Consider the following 17,525-nt stretch of genomic DNA (forward strand, 5'->3'; position numbering starts at 1 on the left):
CAAACTTCTTAATCTCATCCGCCCACCTAACTTTCTGCCGCCCCCTGCTACGCTTCCCTTCCCTTGGAATCCAGTCCGTAACCCTTAATGACCATCGGTTATCTTCCCTCCTCATTACATGTCCTGCCCATGCCCATTTCTTTCTTGCAGGTTAGCTTTCACAATTAAAGGGGCATGTCGTCGTCATCAGCCACAAATGACAAGCACAAAGGTTAGAGCGATCACGTTTAGAGATACAATCAAATCTTGATATAATAAAGTTGTACTTGCAGGGGAAAATTTTTTGCGGCAAGCAAATTTTCTTATTGAGATTTTAAAAGCTTTAGAAGTAAAAACTATTTCACAAATTCCCAGAATATTCCTTGTGGATAGTATCTTTCCAGTAAACACTTAGTAACAAATCACAAGAAGGTCAAGCCATAATTGCAAGGTTATGCGCGCCAGCACGTGCGGTGCAGATTTCACGCGAGAGCGATGCATCAGCATGGCTCACGGCATCCAAGAATTGCGTGTGTTGCACAGGACCGTAAATCTTGGATGCCACGTCTGATCATGCTTAGTGCCTGCAGCCAATATCAGGCAGCACTCACAAATTAAAAACGAAAAGTATAAAAGATACAGATATTCGCCCTGAAAAGAAAAAAATAATAAAGGGCCCAACTTCACCAGAAAGTTGTTTATCTGCTATTGAAATCAATGCTAAAACTACACGAAGTAAGGTTCTTAGTTTTATTGGTGTCACGCACATTCTGGCAAATGCAAGCAGATCTCACTCAATGACCACAAACTCGCTGCTACAATGCTAAAAAACACTTCACATTGTGTCTCAGAAACTTGAGATTACACCAAAATTAGACATGCGAGAACACAATGGACGTCGAGGCACCAACCATCTCGGCTCGGCGTTTGCAGTTGCTGCAGATTACCTCCAAGATACGGCACATGGTCCACGTATGGACAGCCATGTGCAGTCACGGCAAGGGTAGAGGAGGAGATGAGTGCGCAGGGGAGGGTAGATATCCTGCCCCCTTGTGATAGCATGGTATCACCAAAAATGATTCACAAAGCAACAGCAACTTTCACCAAAATGTGCTGTCATCATATTGTGATGGCGATGACTCTGCATCTGACGGCTCTGACTACAGGCAGTTGTGAATTAGATTGAATTAGATTTTGGTTTCGTATCCGACTATGCGCAGGCAATTTTCGAACCCATTTTCTTGAAAAAAAAAAAAAAGGGCATGTTAGATTTGTTTAAACACAGCGTGTCTTCACAAACCATACTAGCCATGCACCTTACTTTGGTATTTTAGAGCGCAGCTTTTAGGCGCCTGCCCCTGCGGTGAACGTCGGCGTCCCTTGGTGTCCCTCATAACCGAGTCAACGAACACAGCAAAAGATGAAAAAGTGAACACAGAGCGGAGCAAGAGGTGAAAGATGGAGAGAGCAAAGGGAGCACAAGGAGGAAAGCAGAGGAAGAAGAGAGTGTTGCGAAAGGGTGGAGGAAAGCGGAGTTCCACACGAGACATGCTCAAGGGTTGCAACCAGGCATGCGGCGAAAACTGTAGAAACAAAGCGCTGGCGTGGGCTTTGGATGTGCATGCGCTACTTCGCCTGTGCCACCACCGTTAGAGAATTTGCTCCACACGCCACGCATTCCCGCGTTCACACTTTCTTTCTGTACAATGAGTGGCACAACCGGTGGAAATGCTTTGTTTGCCGCTGAGCAGTTTAGCAGCATGGCTAAACGAGCTGCCCAACAGAGGCTCAGCGCCACCGCCGAGAGGACCCTGTCATTCAAGATCAAGTTTTTTGCCACAATATACATCCCAAATTCAAAACATCTAAACAGCTGCGCTCAAAATTTGCATGGGAGTATCGTAATTGTGGGTGAATTTTTCGCATAGAAGAAAGAAGACATCATTTGATCATACATGTGTCACGTGCACAGATGGTGCCACTGTCACGCCATGCATGACACTACTGGAGCTAAATTTAGCTCTGCGGAAACCCACAAGGTGGAAAGAATTGACACCTTGCGGGTTTCCGAATTTCCACCTTGTGGGTTTCCGCAACACTATTTTGTCAAACTCTTGCCTTTGCTTCGACTTCGCCCTGCCATCTGCTAGCCGCCTGGTTAGCTCAGATGGTAGAGCGGCTGCCATGGAAAGGCGGTGGTCCTAGGTTCAAGTCTTGGACCAGAACGAATTTTCCTTCAACTGCGAAGCTTTTCTTTTGAGGAACCCGTACGGGTTTCCTTTTTAGCAACTGCTACAAATGGGTCGAGGTCAGATTTTCCCTTTATTAAATGTAGCCTTGCGAGCAACATTCAGAGTGGTGTAGCTTGGCAGTATGTTTGTCCACCCGAGTAGGAACGGTCACATTTTAAGCCCACTTTGCCATAGTAGGTATAGTCTATCAAACTGGTGATCACCAGAAATGATAGTATGCAATTTCTTGCAGAAATTTCATGCTTGCTTGGTTATGGAGGCCCCACATCCAACACGCAAGGTCCACAAATGGCACAAGGAGACTCTAGCAACAAGACAGAGAGATGCTTATATGCACCCACCACCTTTGACCACAACATACCCAATAGAAATGGGGAGCAAGCACAATTTCAGTATAACACTGTAGGACCCCCACTATCTGTATCATAAGTTAGGCATGTAAGCTTTATAGTGTGCGAATAAATGTGACTTGTGCATTTGATCACATCATTTCTGTACCCTAGTGCCCAACACCCTCTACAGCATGCACAAGACATTTCATGTACTCCTACTGAGGCAGCATCCCTGATACAGCCTACCCATTCCTTACAATACAATAGAAACCAATAAACTGAATTTCACTGCAAGTGACAAACATGTCACAATGCTGTTTAGTGCAGCATTGTACAGGCACTATTAGCTCCATCATTTATCTGCAGGTATAAACTTATAAGGCGATTCATCATAAATAAACTGACACTCACTCCATGCTTTATAGTGCTTGGAAAATTTACATGTGGATCATGGGCTTTATAACAAACTTGTTGGCAACTAGGTAGACAGCAGGAGTTCAAAGGTGGACTAGGCAGCTTTCGTTGAACGAGGCACAGAGTGAAGACGATGATCCACCACCACATCTGTCCCTCTTTCACACCACCCGTTGTCTGCGCCATTCACTACGTTGCTAGATCCCAGACCATGCTGATGCACACAAACGCCATGCATGTAGTTTCACAGTAATTTTGGTATGACATTGAGTGCTTTACCTTTCGTTTAAGCCTAAATGTCGAACTCCTCTGCATCAATGGCATTTACTGTTGATGCAGTTATCACCACCATCAAGTGATTAACCTTAAATGGGCCCTTAACTACCTTTCATTGAAGCCTCGGAACGCCTTGCAACGAATATGGCACCTATCAGAAGTATATTAACAAAATTATTTTTTTCCAAAGGGTCTAGTATGAGCATAGACACCCCGAGCGCAATATTTACCTTTTCATTCCCCCTCAACGTTACGAAGGAGTGGGGTGGCAGTGACCCACCTAAGGATCATCTGGCTTCAACGCGTTTCTTCTTTCAGTGGAAATTTATGGGCACTGTTGATGATGATGATGATGTGTAGAGTTTTGTGGCGCAAGGGCCAGGTTTGGCCAAAGAGCGCCATGACACGTGGTAATGTTGACGATGTATTATGGAAGATGTGGCTTGGCTGTAAAGTGGCCTAAAAATATTCGCTGTAAAGTGCGTAAAATCTACGTGCTATAAAATTATGGCGATGACTAATGACGAATACTATGATCATTTAAAATCCATCGTAGAAGAATGATGCAAAATATAAAATATATAAGATGGTATAATTACTTGGAGCACTGCTGCCTCGCCAGAGCCCTTGAAACACAAGGGTCTAGAGGCATGTGCTATACCAAAGAGCTATCACAGCGGCATCCTCTGAAGAGAGGACCCGCTACGAACGTGTGGGGCTAAGAACATGCAATACAACAACTGTTGGCAACCCATACTTATGCTCACTGCTACACACTGGTCTCACCACTAGGCAGTGCTACAGTGTGCTAGATGGCTGATGTGTGCAGTTGTTTTTTCTTATATTTGCAAAAGTAGCACATTTATTTTTGCACTTATTCTACGGCAATTACACAATTTCCAAGGTTCGAACAAAACATGGTCTTTATGTTTGCTCGTGCGAGTATGTCAGCAACACGGACACTGGCTGAGCGATGGATGCTGCACTCAGGACTCGTGCTGAAAGGATTCCCAACATAACAGAGCTTTGACCATGATGGCAACTCACCACGAAGGTGGACAATTCGGGAAGCATATGACCTATTTCAGTCAAATGTGGGCGTATAGGCCGGCTCTGTGTTGCCTAGGCTTCCTCTATGTCCTCCTCACCTGCCGCTCTGTATAGAGTAGTGGAAACTTCATCACCTGCTACAGTGCGCCGTGTTCAATCCCACTCTACATGCATGAAGCGCGGTAAAGCAAGATGGTCTTTTAGCATCTACAAACATATGTGCAAAGAGTAACTTAGAAGGGTTTGGGTACGAGCTGTTTAAAATGAATAACTGTGCAAAAGCATTCCCAGAAGGCCTATTGCGTGACACATTACAATTAATTTTTTTTTAATGCAATTAGCAGGCTTACGCTACGTCAAAGACTTTTTGGATGCATTGTGTCCGCCTGCCTGTCAGTGTGCCTAACTGCTTTCCCGCCTACTTGGGTCACGCGGTAGCCCGTGGTCTAATGGTTGCAGCATCAGGCTACCGTGGTGAGGGAACCGGGTTCAAAACCAATCGTCATGCCAACTTGGGTAACAGAACTGTAGCGCCCTCTGCCTCGGGCCGCAGGCCACAACTCGCTCTGCACCCCGTCCAGGCGGAGGAAGTTAGCTCCCAGCCGCACAGCATGTGAAGCACGATATAAAAAATAATAAAAAGAACAGTTCAAAACCCAACGCTGCCAGAGCTGCCACCAATTTGGCGCAACAGCCTCAGCACCTGGCTCCTGCAGGTCGAGGCACACTTCCCTCTCTGGCACATCACCATAGACAAAGTTTTTACATCGACTGTCCTCCTTACCTCCGGACGTCACTGACGACTTAGCGAACGTTATCACCTCCCCAGACCTGGCCCATTCCTTCGACACGTTGACGGCAGCTATCATGCCCCACAAGTCAGTGTTCGAGCACAGCAGACTCCAGCAGCTCCTCACAGCTATGGAGCTTAGGTGACAGTCACCCTTCACAGCTCCTTCGACACATGCGCCAGCTTCTTGGCAGTCTCTGCCTTTCAACAGGACAGGCTGCTGTGCGAGTTGTTCCTCCAGCACCTCCCGCAAAACATGGTCCCAGTTCTTGCGGCTGCAGGTGATGTACCATTAGACAAGCTCATCGAACTGACTGACCGAGTTGCTGATTACTTGCAGACCCCTAGCCTCATCCCCGTTGTGACTCCGCATGTGGCTACTACCTTAGCCCCTACGCTCGCGAACATAGAGGGCCATCTAGACACCCTTGTCACCTCGAACCCTTCTCATGCAGATCATCGAGGCTCCGGGCCCGCAGTCGCTGCCCAGGGCTTCCGCACTCTCTGGAGCGCGGGGGCGCTCCATCCAATGCTGAATCATCCAATGCACGACACAACAGCTCATCTTCAGCTATGTGCTGGTAGCACCCCGTATTCGGCACCTCTGCTCGCAAGTGCACCCGTCCGTGCTCCTGGTCGGGAAATGCTGTGATCGGCCACTGACGGCGCCAAGTGGTACTGGTCGAAGGACATTATGCCTATTCTATGTTTCTGACAAGATCAGTGGCATTTGCTTCCTCAACACAAGAGCCCAGGTTAGTGTCATGCTGGCAATTTGTGCAGATAGGCATATGCAAAAATCCTCACTAATTTTCCCAATCTTACGAAGCCGCATACCACAGAGTCACTGGTGAAGCACTCGATCACTCAGCACATCGTGACCACTGGACCTCCCGTCTTTACTTGGCCCTGCCAACTGTCTGGAGGCCGCCTCGCCATCGCTCACCGCAAGTTTGAGCACATACTTGAACTGAGCCTTGTGTGATCTTCTTCAAGCAACTGGGCATCGCCGCTCCACATGGTGCTAAAGAAATATCCGAACGACTGGAGACCACGTGGGGATTTCAGCGCTCTGAACGCCCACACCTTACCAGACCGTTATCCACTTCCTCACATACAAGACTTCCCATCGAATTGGGCTGGGCACACAATCTTTTCTAAAATGGACTTAGTGAAAGCTTATGAAATTCCTGTAGAGCCTGCTGACGTTCCGAAGACAGCCATTACTACCCCTTTCGGCCTCTTCAAGTATGTGAGTATGCCTTTTGGATTGCGCAATACTGCACAGACTTTTCAGCGCACTATCAAGAAAGTCAGGCAAGGTCCAGACTTCGTGTTCACCTACCTTGATAATCTTCTCGTCGCAAGCCAGTCTGGCCCCGAGCACGAAGCTCACCCGCACACCCTTTCCCACTGACTTGATGATTACGGTCTTGTCATTAATCTGAACAAGTGCCTCTTTGGCGTCGCTACCACAGAGATTTTAGGCCACCTTGTCACCCCACAAGGTATCCGGCCTCTCGCCAGCAAAGTGAAGACAATTCAAGACTTTCCACCCTCAACTTCCCTAAAAAGACTAAGGAGAATTCCTGAGCCTACTGAACTTTCATCGCCACTTTTTCTGAAGTCTGCGAATTTCCTGAAGCCTCTGACCGACCTACCGGCTATCAAAAAAATCCAACTGCGCCACTTAAGTGGACTGAGGACGCTGCATCTACCTTTGCTACTGCCAAGAAGACTGTTTGGTGCAGCGCGAAGTGAGACAGGGATCACAGGAATAAAAGAGGACAAGTGCTCTACTGCCAACCGAAATATTATTGTCCGATACAAGGTGTTATATAAAGAAGAAAGGAGAAGGAAAACGACATAAAATAATAAATAAAATATAAAAAATAAACCTGAAAAATAAAGCTGCAATCACCGCGCACTGGTCGCACTGCCATTGTGTAAGAATGCCAACTCTCTTTGTGATAAGCTAGGGATGGCTTACTTATGTACGAGCATACTTCACGTGCCATGCCAGCTGATTCAACGATGATGCGTGTTCGATCGTCCCTTTGTGTGAAGATTACTGTTCTTTTCCCGAACAGAGGGGTACATCCACATGCGCTGCAATGCAGGGCTAAGAAACCTTCTCCATTTTTAACACTCTTCGCATGTTCACGCAGACGATCATTCAGACACCTGTCTGACGTGCCTGTCTGACCGACACAACATTCACCACATTTCAAGGGGATTCTGTACACAACCCCCGGACACAATCCATGTAACAGTTACGGTGCCTGACTTCACACAGGGCTTTTTGTTTCTTTCTTTCTCTTTGATATTGAACAAAGCTTGTCTGGGGCAGAAAACACCCTTGGGAGTTATTAATCAAAAACGGGCTTTCTGCAGATAATGACTTCAGATTTTCGTGTAGGAACAAACCCAATTCTTTCTGCCATGCTCCTCTTTCTGAAATGATGACTCGGAAGGAAACATCCGATTTATGAGTTTTTGCCGAAAAGAACATTTCCAAGCCTGCCTTCTTGCTTTTCTCGATTCGTTATTCCAAGGCACGTAAATCTAACTCCCGGCAAAGTTGCTTCGCCCTAGTCTTCACTTTTGATAAGTTCACACCAGTACATGAGTGAAATACTGAGCTAATGGTAATCTGGGCTTTTTCTTTGGACAGGTCAGACGTTAAGGCAGCAAACCCGCATTCTTTATTGGAAGGAACAACACACAGTTCATTGTCTCTTAGGAAGGTCTCTCATCGTCTCTCATTGCAGACTGGGGTCATTCTGTTCCCATGCTTACCCCACAGAAGCGTGTCGGCACCTTCTGCGACACTTCCGTCAGCTTCCACAGTGGGGGCGAGATCGGCCACACAATGTACGAGGGCCAATAGCTCGGGAAGTGAATCCTTGTTGTTCATGCCATACTTAGGTCCACGGCCGAGCATCCGGCGAACAAAGTGCGGAAGGGTGATGTCCCAGCAAGGGTGGGGACCACTCCGTCGTATCGTGGGCTTGAAGGGCACAAAGAATGCAGCCGCCGCAGTAGTATTTACAATATTCATGCCGTCTCCTTTTCCTGAGAACTTCACACTGGTCTCCTTGTTGTAGTTGAAGATTCAGTACCTCCCGGTATAGGCTGCCCTGCCTGCGCTACTCAGATCTCACGATCTTGCTAACCCTGATGCTGCGGCCAGTAGATGGGTTGAAGCCGCCAAACAAGGCCTTGATGTTTAGTCCTGTGTTCCCTGTCCCACTTCACACTGCACCAAACAGTCTCTTGGAAAACCAACTAGCCCAAACCATTGCCCTTTTATGCCAAGAAGGCGCTGGCATATGCCACCATGCTCATACGTCCCGTTCCTGATGCTTCAATTTGTCCCATCACCGATGCATCAAGCATGGCAGTCGGTGCAGCTCTCGAGCAACACGTACCTAGTTGGCAGCCTCTTGGTTATTTCTTGCAAAAAGTGAAGCCACCTGAAGCTAAATACATACAGCCCATTCGGTCGAGAACTCCCTGTGGTGTACCTCGCCATCAAGCATTTGCGCCACTTTCTGGAGGGGCGGGACTTTCTGGAGGGTCGTCACAGACCATAAGCCCCTGACGTTTGCCTTCCGTCGGAATCACAGCAACTACACTGCATGGGAGATCCGATAACTGTGCTTTTCGTCAAAGTTCAAAGTGGATCGCTGTTTCTGATTCATGGGCCAGAAAATGCTGCCGCTGATGCACTCTCCCGCACTGATGCCCTGGAAGCACAACCACTAGTTGTCATGGAGGAGCTGGCAGTCGCCCAGCGCAACAACTTCGAGCTGCATTGCCTTCGTTCCTCATCCACGTCACTGTCCTTCACCGAGTGCTCGCTTCCATTTTCTTCCTCACTGATTATATGTGAGACATAGACTGGTGTTTCTCGACCATTCATGCCTTTAGTTTTTCATCATGCAATTTTTGAACTGAGCATACGAACCACCCTGGAATTCTTGCAACCCAGATGCTAGTCACCACTCGCTTCTTTCGGCCCAGCACCAATGCAGATGTCTGTTGCTGGGCACGAATCTGCCCTTCAATGCCAGCGTGTTAAAGTTCACCGCCATACTGTCACGTCTAATTCCCCATTTCGGCCTCCAAACACGAGGGTTTCCCACGTCCACCTCGACTATGTCAACCCGCACCCGTCATCACGTGGTGCCCGTTACCTGCTCACATGTGTGGATCGCTTCATCCGATGGCCAGAGGCGTTTCCTATTACAGACACTATGGCAGAGGCATTTGCGATGGCTTTCATGAGCGGCTGGGTGTTGCATGTTGGATGCCCTTCTGTCGTCACCACTGACCGAGGTAGCCAGTTTCAATCGGCCCTACTCACTACGCTTGCCAACATCCTGGGCGCTCTACACATTCATACGACTGCCTACCATCCTTCTGCAAATGGCATGGTGGAACGACTTCATTGACAACTGAAGGCTGCTCTCACCACTTATCAGCCAAAGGAACATTGGCTCGTCCACTTTCCCTTCGTCATTCTGGGAATCCGATCAGCACTGAAGACTGACCTAGGCTGCGCTTCGGCTGAACGTGTCTACAGCATTCCCTTGCGCCTCCCTGGATAATTCTTTGCATCGTTGTCGCCACCTCACACCCATGATGCTTCTGCCTATATCTGGGAGCTACGCACCACGTTTCGTGACCTTGCTCTTGTAATTTCTACTGACCGACACTACCGGTTGGTATTTTTCAGCTAGGATACGGATTCATGCAGCCATGTATTTGTTTGGCATAACCACGCGCGTCCACCTCTCAGCCCGGCCTACGATGGACTATTCCGTGTACTCCATCGTGTGCCTAAGACGTTCACGCTGGACAGTAACAATGACGAAGACGTCATAGCTGCTGACTGACTCAAACCTGCCTATGTTGCCGCTCTTGTGCCCACAGTCCCTCCACTCAACCTGATCCCTTCATCACATCTAAGCACATTCACTGGGCTCTGGCTACAGGGCTCTACGGGGGAGAGCTCTGTAGCGCCCAGGCCACAAATCGCTCCATGTGCAGCGCCCATCAAGAAAGAGGAAGTTAGCTCCCGGCTGCACAGCCTGTGCAGCATGATATAAAAATAATAAAAAGAACAGTTCAAAACCCAACGCTGCCAGAGCTGGTCTTCCTCGAATTAGCTCCGACATGACCCATATGTGACGTGACTGCAAGGGAGAGCCATGGTGCCCAGTGAGCGTACAAACGGTGGTGAAATAGCACCAACTATATTTGTTTGCCACTGAAGTTTTGTAGGCCTTGTATCTTCTCTTGAAGTCTGCATAAAGTAATGTTAGATTTAAAACCTAAATTGATAATGTGTTATCCCATGTAAAAGGCCATAATATTTATTGACATCAAAGAGCAGTGTCGCAGAGAAGAAAACACGACGGGGGGCAAAGAATATAAAACCACAACCGTAGTCAGACGTAGCTGTACAAAGCACATGTGCATTAGTGGCTTCCAGGTCAAGGTGAGGCATGCTTGTTAGCGAATGAACAATGTTTCTAAGAAACGGGTGGTGTTAGCACCTGTGCAATCTTATTCATGCAGTAGTATACTTGGATAGCCTCATCTCCGATACTGTTTTGACTTCAAAGCAAAGCAAGACAACTGTTTTTGCCCCTGCACTTTACAGTTGTGTGGATCCATCATCGTGCATCAACGTGCAGTGCTTTCTCTGGCACAATAAGTAGATTATTAAAATTCTATTCTACTTGTTCATGCTTCTAGTACAGTGTAAAGTATTCTTTTTTGTTATCCCAACAGTGAGCATACTTCAGTACAGTGTCATCAGGCCAACTGCTGTGCACGTCGCAGCAATGACATGCCTGTTTCCGACAATGCTGTGTAATATTTCTGCCTAAAGTTGTTCCTTATCTGCCTGCAGTTTCGATTTAACACACAGAACATATTATGTTGATTTTGTGTGCTTTCTATTTGTTCTGTCATGCCAGGTAGAATCATTTTGCATTATAGTAAGCATTTTGGGCTAGCATATCACACATTGTAAAACTAGTCTGGTAATTGCGGAGCCACATTATTCCAATTTGGAAGCAAATATTCCACTTTTAGTGGTAGAACTAGCGCCCCTGTTTTTAAGTGTTTTTATATGTGTGCATTCTTGTCCCCAGGTTTTCTTAACCATTTCCTCAAAAGGATGTCCTCTGGACGAAGTGGACTAAAAGCTCTGGCAATCAAAATTGATGACCTGATGAAGATCTCGAAAGAGGAATGTGTAAAAGTACATACGGTGCTAATAAATGCTTCTAGGAAATTTTGCAATTCTACCTCTTTTTTGTTTTGCATCTGGTGCATTGTAACATTTGCTTTGACACCAATACACCTATTAGACTAATACTATTAGACTAATAGGCCCATTAGACTAATACAATAATAGGCCAATTCTCATACAGTAATAGGCCTATTAGACTAATACACTGATAGACCAATGCATCAACAGATCATAGCTTAATACACTAAGAGACCTAACAGACTGTATTAGTGTCAATAACCTAATAGGCTACTAGTTTTTGTATCAGAACTTTTGCTAGGGTATGTTAGTTTCAACAGCAAGCATGCCCAGACCTTCTTTGGGGCTCTACAGTCAACGTACAATATTTAAGACCCCCTAGGAACTGCAGAAATGTCTGAAAAAATCGGGCAGTATGTCCTAAAGAGCAAAAATTGCCACAGCCATGACCGAAATAGCTCTGAAGTGCCTAATAAGTGTGCTGAATAGCCAGTACACTTATTAGGTATATTGGTGCTCATAGTACTGTGACAGGAGACGACGGGTGCACATGTGCATAATCACAGAACACATACCATATCCCGTGACAGTAGCCCCATTCCATTTGTAGTATGCTTCACCGTAATACACTGCATATACTTGACCCCGTAACCTCCTGTATTGAGGTGAAGCTGACTTTTGGGAACAATAATTATGCATTGTTTTTCGGACCCTTGCCGTGCTTTCCACGCTTTGAAGCCACCAGCGAGAATGACGCGAGAACAGCTTCGACGCTGTGAGATAATCAAAATGGCACACATGGTGGCTTTGATTACTGCTGTTTCAAAGCTACAGTCATGGCAAAATCAAATGTGGAGTGCAGCTTTTCCACCTACATGATGGGAGAAGCACAAAGAAGGGCCCGTGAATCGCACTTACGGGGTCCAGGTACTTAGGCACCATTTCCAGAAGAAGCTTGGCCGTGGCCGGCGCCTGCTCGGACGGCTTGATCACGGCACAGTTGCCAGCTGCAATGGCCCCAATGAGGGGGCACAGCGTCAGCTGCAACGGGTAGTTCCAGGCACCTATCACCAGGGCCACTCCGAATGGCTCACTGTGGATCAGTGCCTGGTCCATCAGCAGCATGATATTCTTGGGTGCCTGCATGCACCATTCAGGTCAGCACTAAAATGGTTGGAGATGACTAGACTGGGACAACATCAATGTACAGCTCAGTTTCGCCAAACATTTTTGTGCCTACCCTTTGAATATTCCAATTAAATTGCAGCACCTTTACTGTTGCTCAAAAGCTGCTAGCCTGCGAAATCTTACATCATGAAAGCATGCAGTGAACAATACTGTACCAACATTCTGAACCAGTAGTTTTCCTAGTTTTCTTGCGATGGTAGCTGCACAACCTCTCTACATACGGGGTTTGTCTGAAAAGTAATGTCAATGAGTCAATTAAAAAAATTTGTTGGTCAGGTCAGTACAACAGATTAAAAGGTTTCAAAATAAGCTCTTCCTGTGTCTATACATCGCTTCCAATAAGATTTTCAGGCATTGTAGTCACCACGGTAGGCCTCCCCAGGAATGTCTTTTACAGCCGTGGTGCAAGCCTCTTTGACTTTGTCAACAGTCCCGAAATGTTCTTTCAGGGGCGTTTTCAAGCACAAAAACAAAAAGACTGGGGCAGCCATATTAGGACTGCAGGGCTGATGGGGAACCGTTGGCACCTTTGAATCGACCAGGGAGTTCGTCACAAGGAAGGCAGTGTGGGCTGGCGCATTGTCATGGTCAAGTTTCCAATTTTCCGCAATGTCAGGCTGTACAAGATTGCTTCATTTGAGTCTCTTGAGCACTTCCACGCAGATTTTGGTGTTCACGGTTGTACCACATGGTACAAACTCAAGGTGGATGAGTCCCCTGACGTCAAAGTACACAATGAGCATGGTCTTGAACCTTTAAATTGCTCATCCTGGCTGTCTTGGGGCAAGGAGATGCCGAGGTGTGCCACATGGTACATTGCCTTTTTGTTTCAAGGTCGTATTCAAACACCCAACACCTGTGACGAAATTATCTAAAAAGTGGATGTCACTTTCACAAAACACCCAAGAGAGAGATAAAACTTTATTATGTTTTTGATCGGGTGCAGGGGTGGTGGGGGTTGGGAGACTAACCCCCAATCCCCCCCTTCCTCTGATGGCGGCCCAGTCCTTGCTTTCTGGCGGCGTCTTCGGCCATCCGGACAGCCCAGAGCTGCTCCTCTGGGCCCAAGCTGAGCAGCAAAGTCTCCAACTGCTCGGCCGTAGTTATGATGCGTGTAGTGTTAGTGCAGTAGGTGTTGGTGAGTGAGGCTTTGGGGCATTGCCAGATAATGTGATCGAGGTCAGCGCGGGCCTCGCAGGCTTTGCAGAGTGGGGAGTATGCATCGGAGTAAATGCGGTTGTATAGCACAGAGTTCAGAAAAGCTCACCTCCGAAGTAGTCGTCAAGTGGTGTATTGAGATTAATTCAGTGTTTTGTGTGCTGGGGGGTAGCGTAACCACTCTCTGCGGTAGTGGAGGAGGATTTCTCTGAACGTGATCATTCGGTCCCGCGCGTGACCGCGATGCAGAACAGAGGTCTGGTTAGGATCGGAAGACTCAGGAGAAGGATGATGCGCCCGGCATGCGAGAGCTCGGGCGGCATCGTGGGCAGCTTCGTTTCCAGCCAGACCCGACTGACCAGGGGCCCAGATGATCTGGACGTGGCGTTGCCTTGAGGGAGAAGTGCCAGAGAGTATCTTCTGCACTTGGGGTGCTATCAGCCCTCTTGTGTAGTTGCGAATGGCCGTTTTTGAATCGCTGAAGATGCTGCGTGCATTGGTAGCTGGGTAGGCCAAAGTGATGGTCGTTTCTTCTCCTTTGGGTTGCGTGGTGAGTATTGATGCGGCCACAGCGAGGCGGTACTGCGAGCCCGCGACTGCAACTACTGCCATGGCGTTTTGGTTGGGGTATTCCGCTGTGTCCACGTAAGTTACGTCAGCGGCTTGGTCGCTGTAGCGCTTTTGTAGCCATTTAGTTCTTTCTGCACATCGCTCCGGATTGTGTTCAGCGTGCATATTGCAAGGTATGGGCTGGATAACTAGCTGAGCGCAAATGTTTGGAGGGACGGGTACTTTTACAGTCGTTAACAGTCGTTTACAGTACTTTTACAGTTTTACAGTCGTTTTACAGGGTACAGTCGTTACATATACAATGGTCGCTAACAACAAAAAAGCAATACAAAGTGCAGGGTTCATGTTCAACAATAACATCATCAGAAGCATCAACACTAAGATAGACACAGCGGCTCAAGAACAACTTGGAAACAAAACAAAACACGCATACACATTCAAAAAACACGGCAAAATAACTCAACCCTTGAAATGTGCTGTTAATAAGTGCCTGAATTTATTAGGTTCTATTTCAGTAACTATGGCATCGGGTAAGTCATTCCACAATGTAATGGAGCTAGGTAAGAAAGATTTATTAAATGAGTTTGTGGAGCCACGTATGCGCTGCAAACTTAAAGAGTTGAAAAGACGGCATGAGGTGCGAAGCAGCGGGTGTAATACAGAATTTCTTAGCTGTGGGAAGGTATAGTACAATTTGTGGAATAGGCAAAGCTGTGAAATTTTACGCCGAAGTGCCAGGGGTTGAAGATTAAGGGATGCCTTGATAAGAGTTATACTGTGTCGTCTGTCATACTGCGATGTGATAAAACGGGCCGCGCGATTTTGGATGGCTTCAAGCTGATCGAATAGATAGTTCTGATGGGGATTCCAGATCGCCGAGGCATATTCGTGTTTCGGACGAATGAATGTTACGTAGGCGAGTTGACGGACAGAACGGGGTGAAAAAGCGAGGGATCATTTGATAAACCCAAGCAACTTGGAAGCATCTGTACAAAGTTTTGCAATGTGCTCAGACCATGTTAGTTTGTTGTTCACGATGATTCCAAGATACCTGTATGATTCTGTTTCAGAGAGTGGTGTAGAATTTAATGAATATGGATAGCTGAGGTTAATTCGCTTTCTTGATACATGCATGAACTTACATTTGGAAATGTTCAGTTGCATAAGCCATGATGTACACCAGGTTTCTATGAGACTTAAGTCGCGTTGAAGCAGAGTCTGATCATCGGGAGTAGATATGCGGCGGTAAAGGACACAATCGTCTGCGAAGAGGCGGATACAAGATGATATGGCATTAGGAAGATCATTTATAAATATCAGAAAAAGGAGTGGTCCCAGCACCGATCCCTGGGGGACACCAGAGATGACTGTAGTATTTTGTGATCTGTGGTTCCCTATTACTGTATATTGTGAACGTTTGCGGAGGAAGCAGTCACTCCATGACAAGATTAAAGGGTTAATGTGGAGGCAGGACAGTTTTGCCATTAAACGCTGATGTGGAATGCGATCGAAGGCTTTGGACATGCTTGGAACGCGATCGTAGGCTTTGGACATGCTTCCTGACATTGTTGACTACACACAGGACAGGTGCCCGTCCTGTGTACGACCTTCCTATTGTGCCGTGCCTCTTGTTTGTGCCTTAAAAATATTTGTCAAATATGCACCAACTAGGCCCACAGAAAGATCTAAGCTGACTACACAATGCCTCCATGACTGCTGGTACTAGTCAACTGAACATTTCTTCATAATTACGAAGGCCATGTCAAGGCCATGCTCAATTCTTGCAATGTATGACATGTGCTTTAACAGAGAAGAATTTGACCAAGTAACAACACTGTAGAGGTGCTGTAAATCTGACCAGAGAATTGCAAAATTTGACCAATTTGAATTAAATCACAGTGCCCATACAGGCACCTTGTTCACAATACAGAAAGATCACCACTGAAACAGCTTACGTACAGACCAAGTGAATTTGCATAGATAGGGTGAAGACTATGCTACAGACTGCTGAGGACTTCAATGATTTGAGGTAAATTTCACATTCTGCAGGGCACCACCAGGATTGTACTAACCCTGGCCTAGTGTGTGTGCTCTGTGAAAGCATTTCTTTTACTGTTATACTCCTTGATATCATTCTGGTGTTGCTTTATTTATTTAGGTTACCTCCGTCATTGATCTAGATGGATTTACATATGGTGAATGGTACACTGCAGACAACACCTGGAAACTTGCAAAGAGCATGTTGACCAATCTTGCCTGTCTGTCACTGGTATATGGGCTACACTGTGAAACATTCTTTGCCTCATTCTTTGCAGTACATAGCTCTTGGCTTGTTCTAATAAAAGCAAAATAATGTGCGACCGATGCAGAAACCTCTGACAGAGCACAGCAGGCCGATGCTCTAACCACTAGGCCACCAGTGCAAACTCAGTGCGTGTGCCACTTTCTTGTCTTCTTTTCTTGCAACAGCTCATGCTTTGTGGTGCTATGTTGGACTGCATTATATCCGGGACTGGCCCACTTTCCCCAGTACTTTCCTCATAGCAGCTTACGCTATGTAGAAAACTGTGATGTGCCAACTTCATGACCGCCTAAGCTAATGTTGTAACATTTCTCCACCGGACTACAAATGCCATCATCATTTTAACGTAGCTATGAAATCGCTACAGGCACATATAACTGTATAACCAGGCCCCGCACACTCATGTTCCAGCAATCACCACAGAGGGCAAAAAATCAACTACGGCACATTCCAGCATCAAGCAAGGAAGTGAGAGCTACTGTAATTTGGTCAATTAGTTCAATTCATGATTTTTCTGCTAGGGGCACTGTTGTGATCAGCCGTTCGCACCACAGAACCCCTCAGTCACGGCTTGCACAATTATGGTGAAAAGGCCAATGGCCTAGTCGGGATGGTTCTCAACACGTATGAGTCATGGCCAGCGCGGGAGTGCCTCGTTCATGAAAGGTTTCAGCTGTCGCCTGTCAGCAGCACAAACTGACGTGTCCAAGCGAGAGATGCGTGTAGTATAACCCGCTTGGTACAACCTGCTTGGTATAACCTGCTTGGTATGACCCTCTCATTGAACTGTCAGCGCCGGCGAAAAGGGCGGCCTACCTCCGGATTGGTGGGACCTGATGTCATCGAGCTCCTGGCAGTGGATTGGAGGAGGTGACTAAACAAAGATCACACACAGCATAAAAGGAGCTACAGACAGCGGGAGTGATCG

At 46.9% G+C, this 17,525-nt stretch overlaps 1 protein-coding gene across 8 annotated transcripts in view; it reads right to left on the minus strand.

Annotated features, from left to right (window-relative positions):
* The window catches only part of Aldh-III (Aldehyde dehydrogenase type III), a 243,327-nt gene that overhangs the window by 163,597 nt on the left and 62,205 nt on the right, over window positions 1–17,525 (minus strand). For all 8 annotated transcript variants that reach the window (XM_075673394.1, XM_075673392.1, XM_075673389.1 and 5 more), the window contains exon 5: window positions 12,298–12,519. In XM_075673394.1, the coding sequence (XP_075529509.1) occupies window positions 12,298–12,519 (222 nt within the window). The remainder of the gene's footprint in view (window positions 1–12,297; window positions 12,520–17,525) is intronic.

Source organism: Dermacentor variabilis, chromosome 10, assembly GCF_050947875.1.
Source record: "Dermacentor variabilis isolate Ectoservices chromosome 10, ASM5094787v1, whole genome shotgun sequence".
NCBI classification, from domain to species: Eukaryota; Metazoa; Arthropoda; class Arachnida; order Ixodida; family Ixodidae; genus Dermacentor; species Dermacentor variabilis.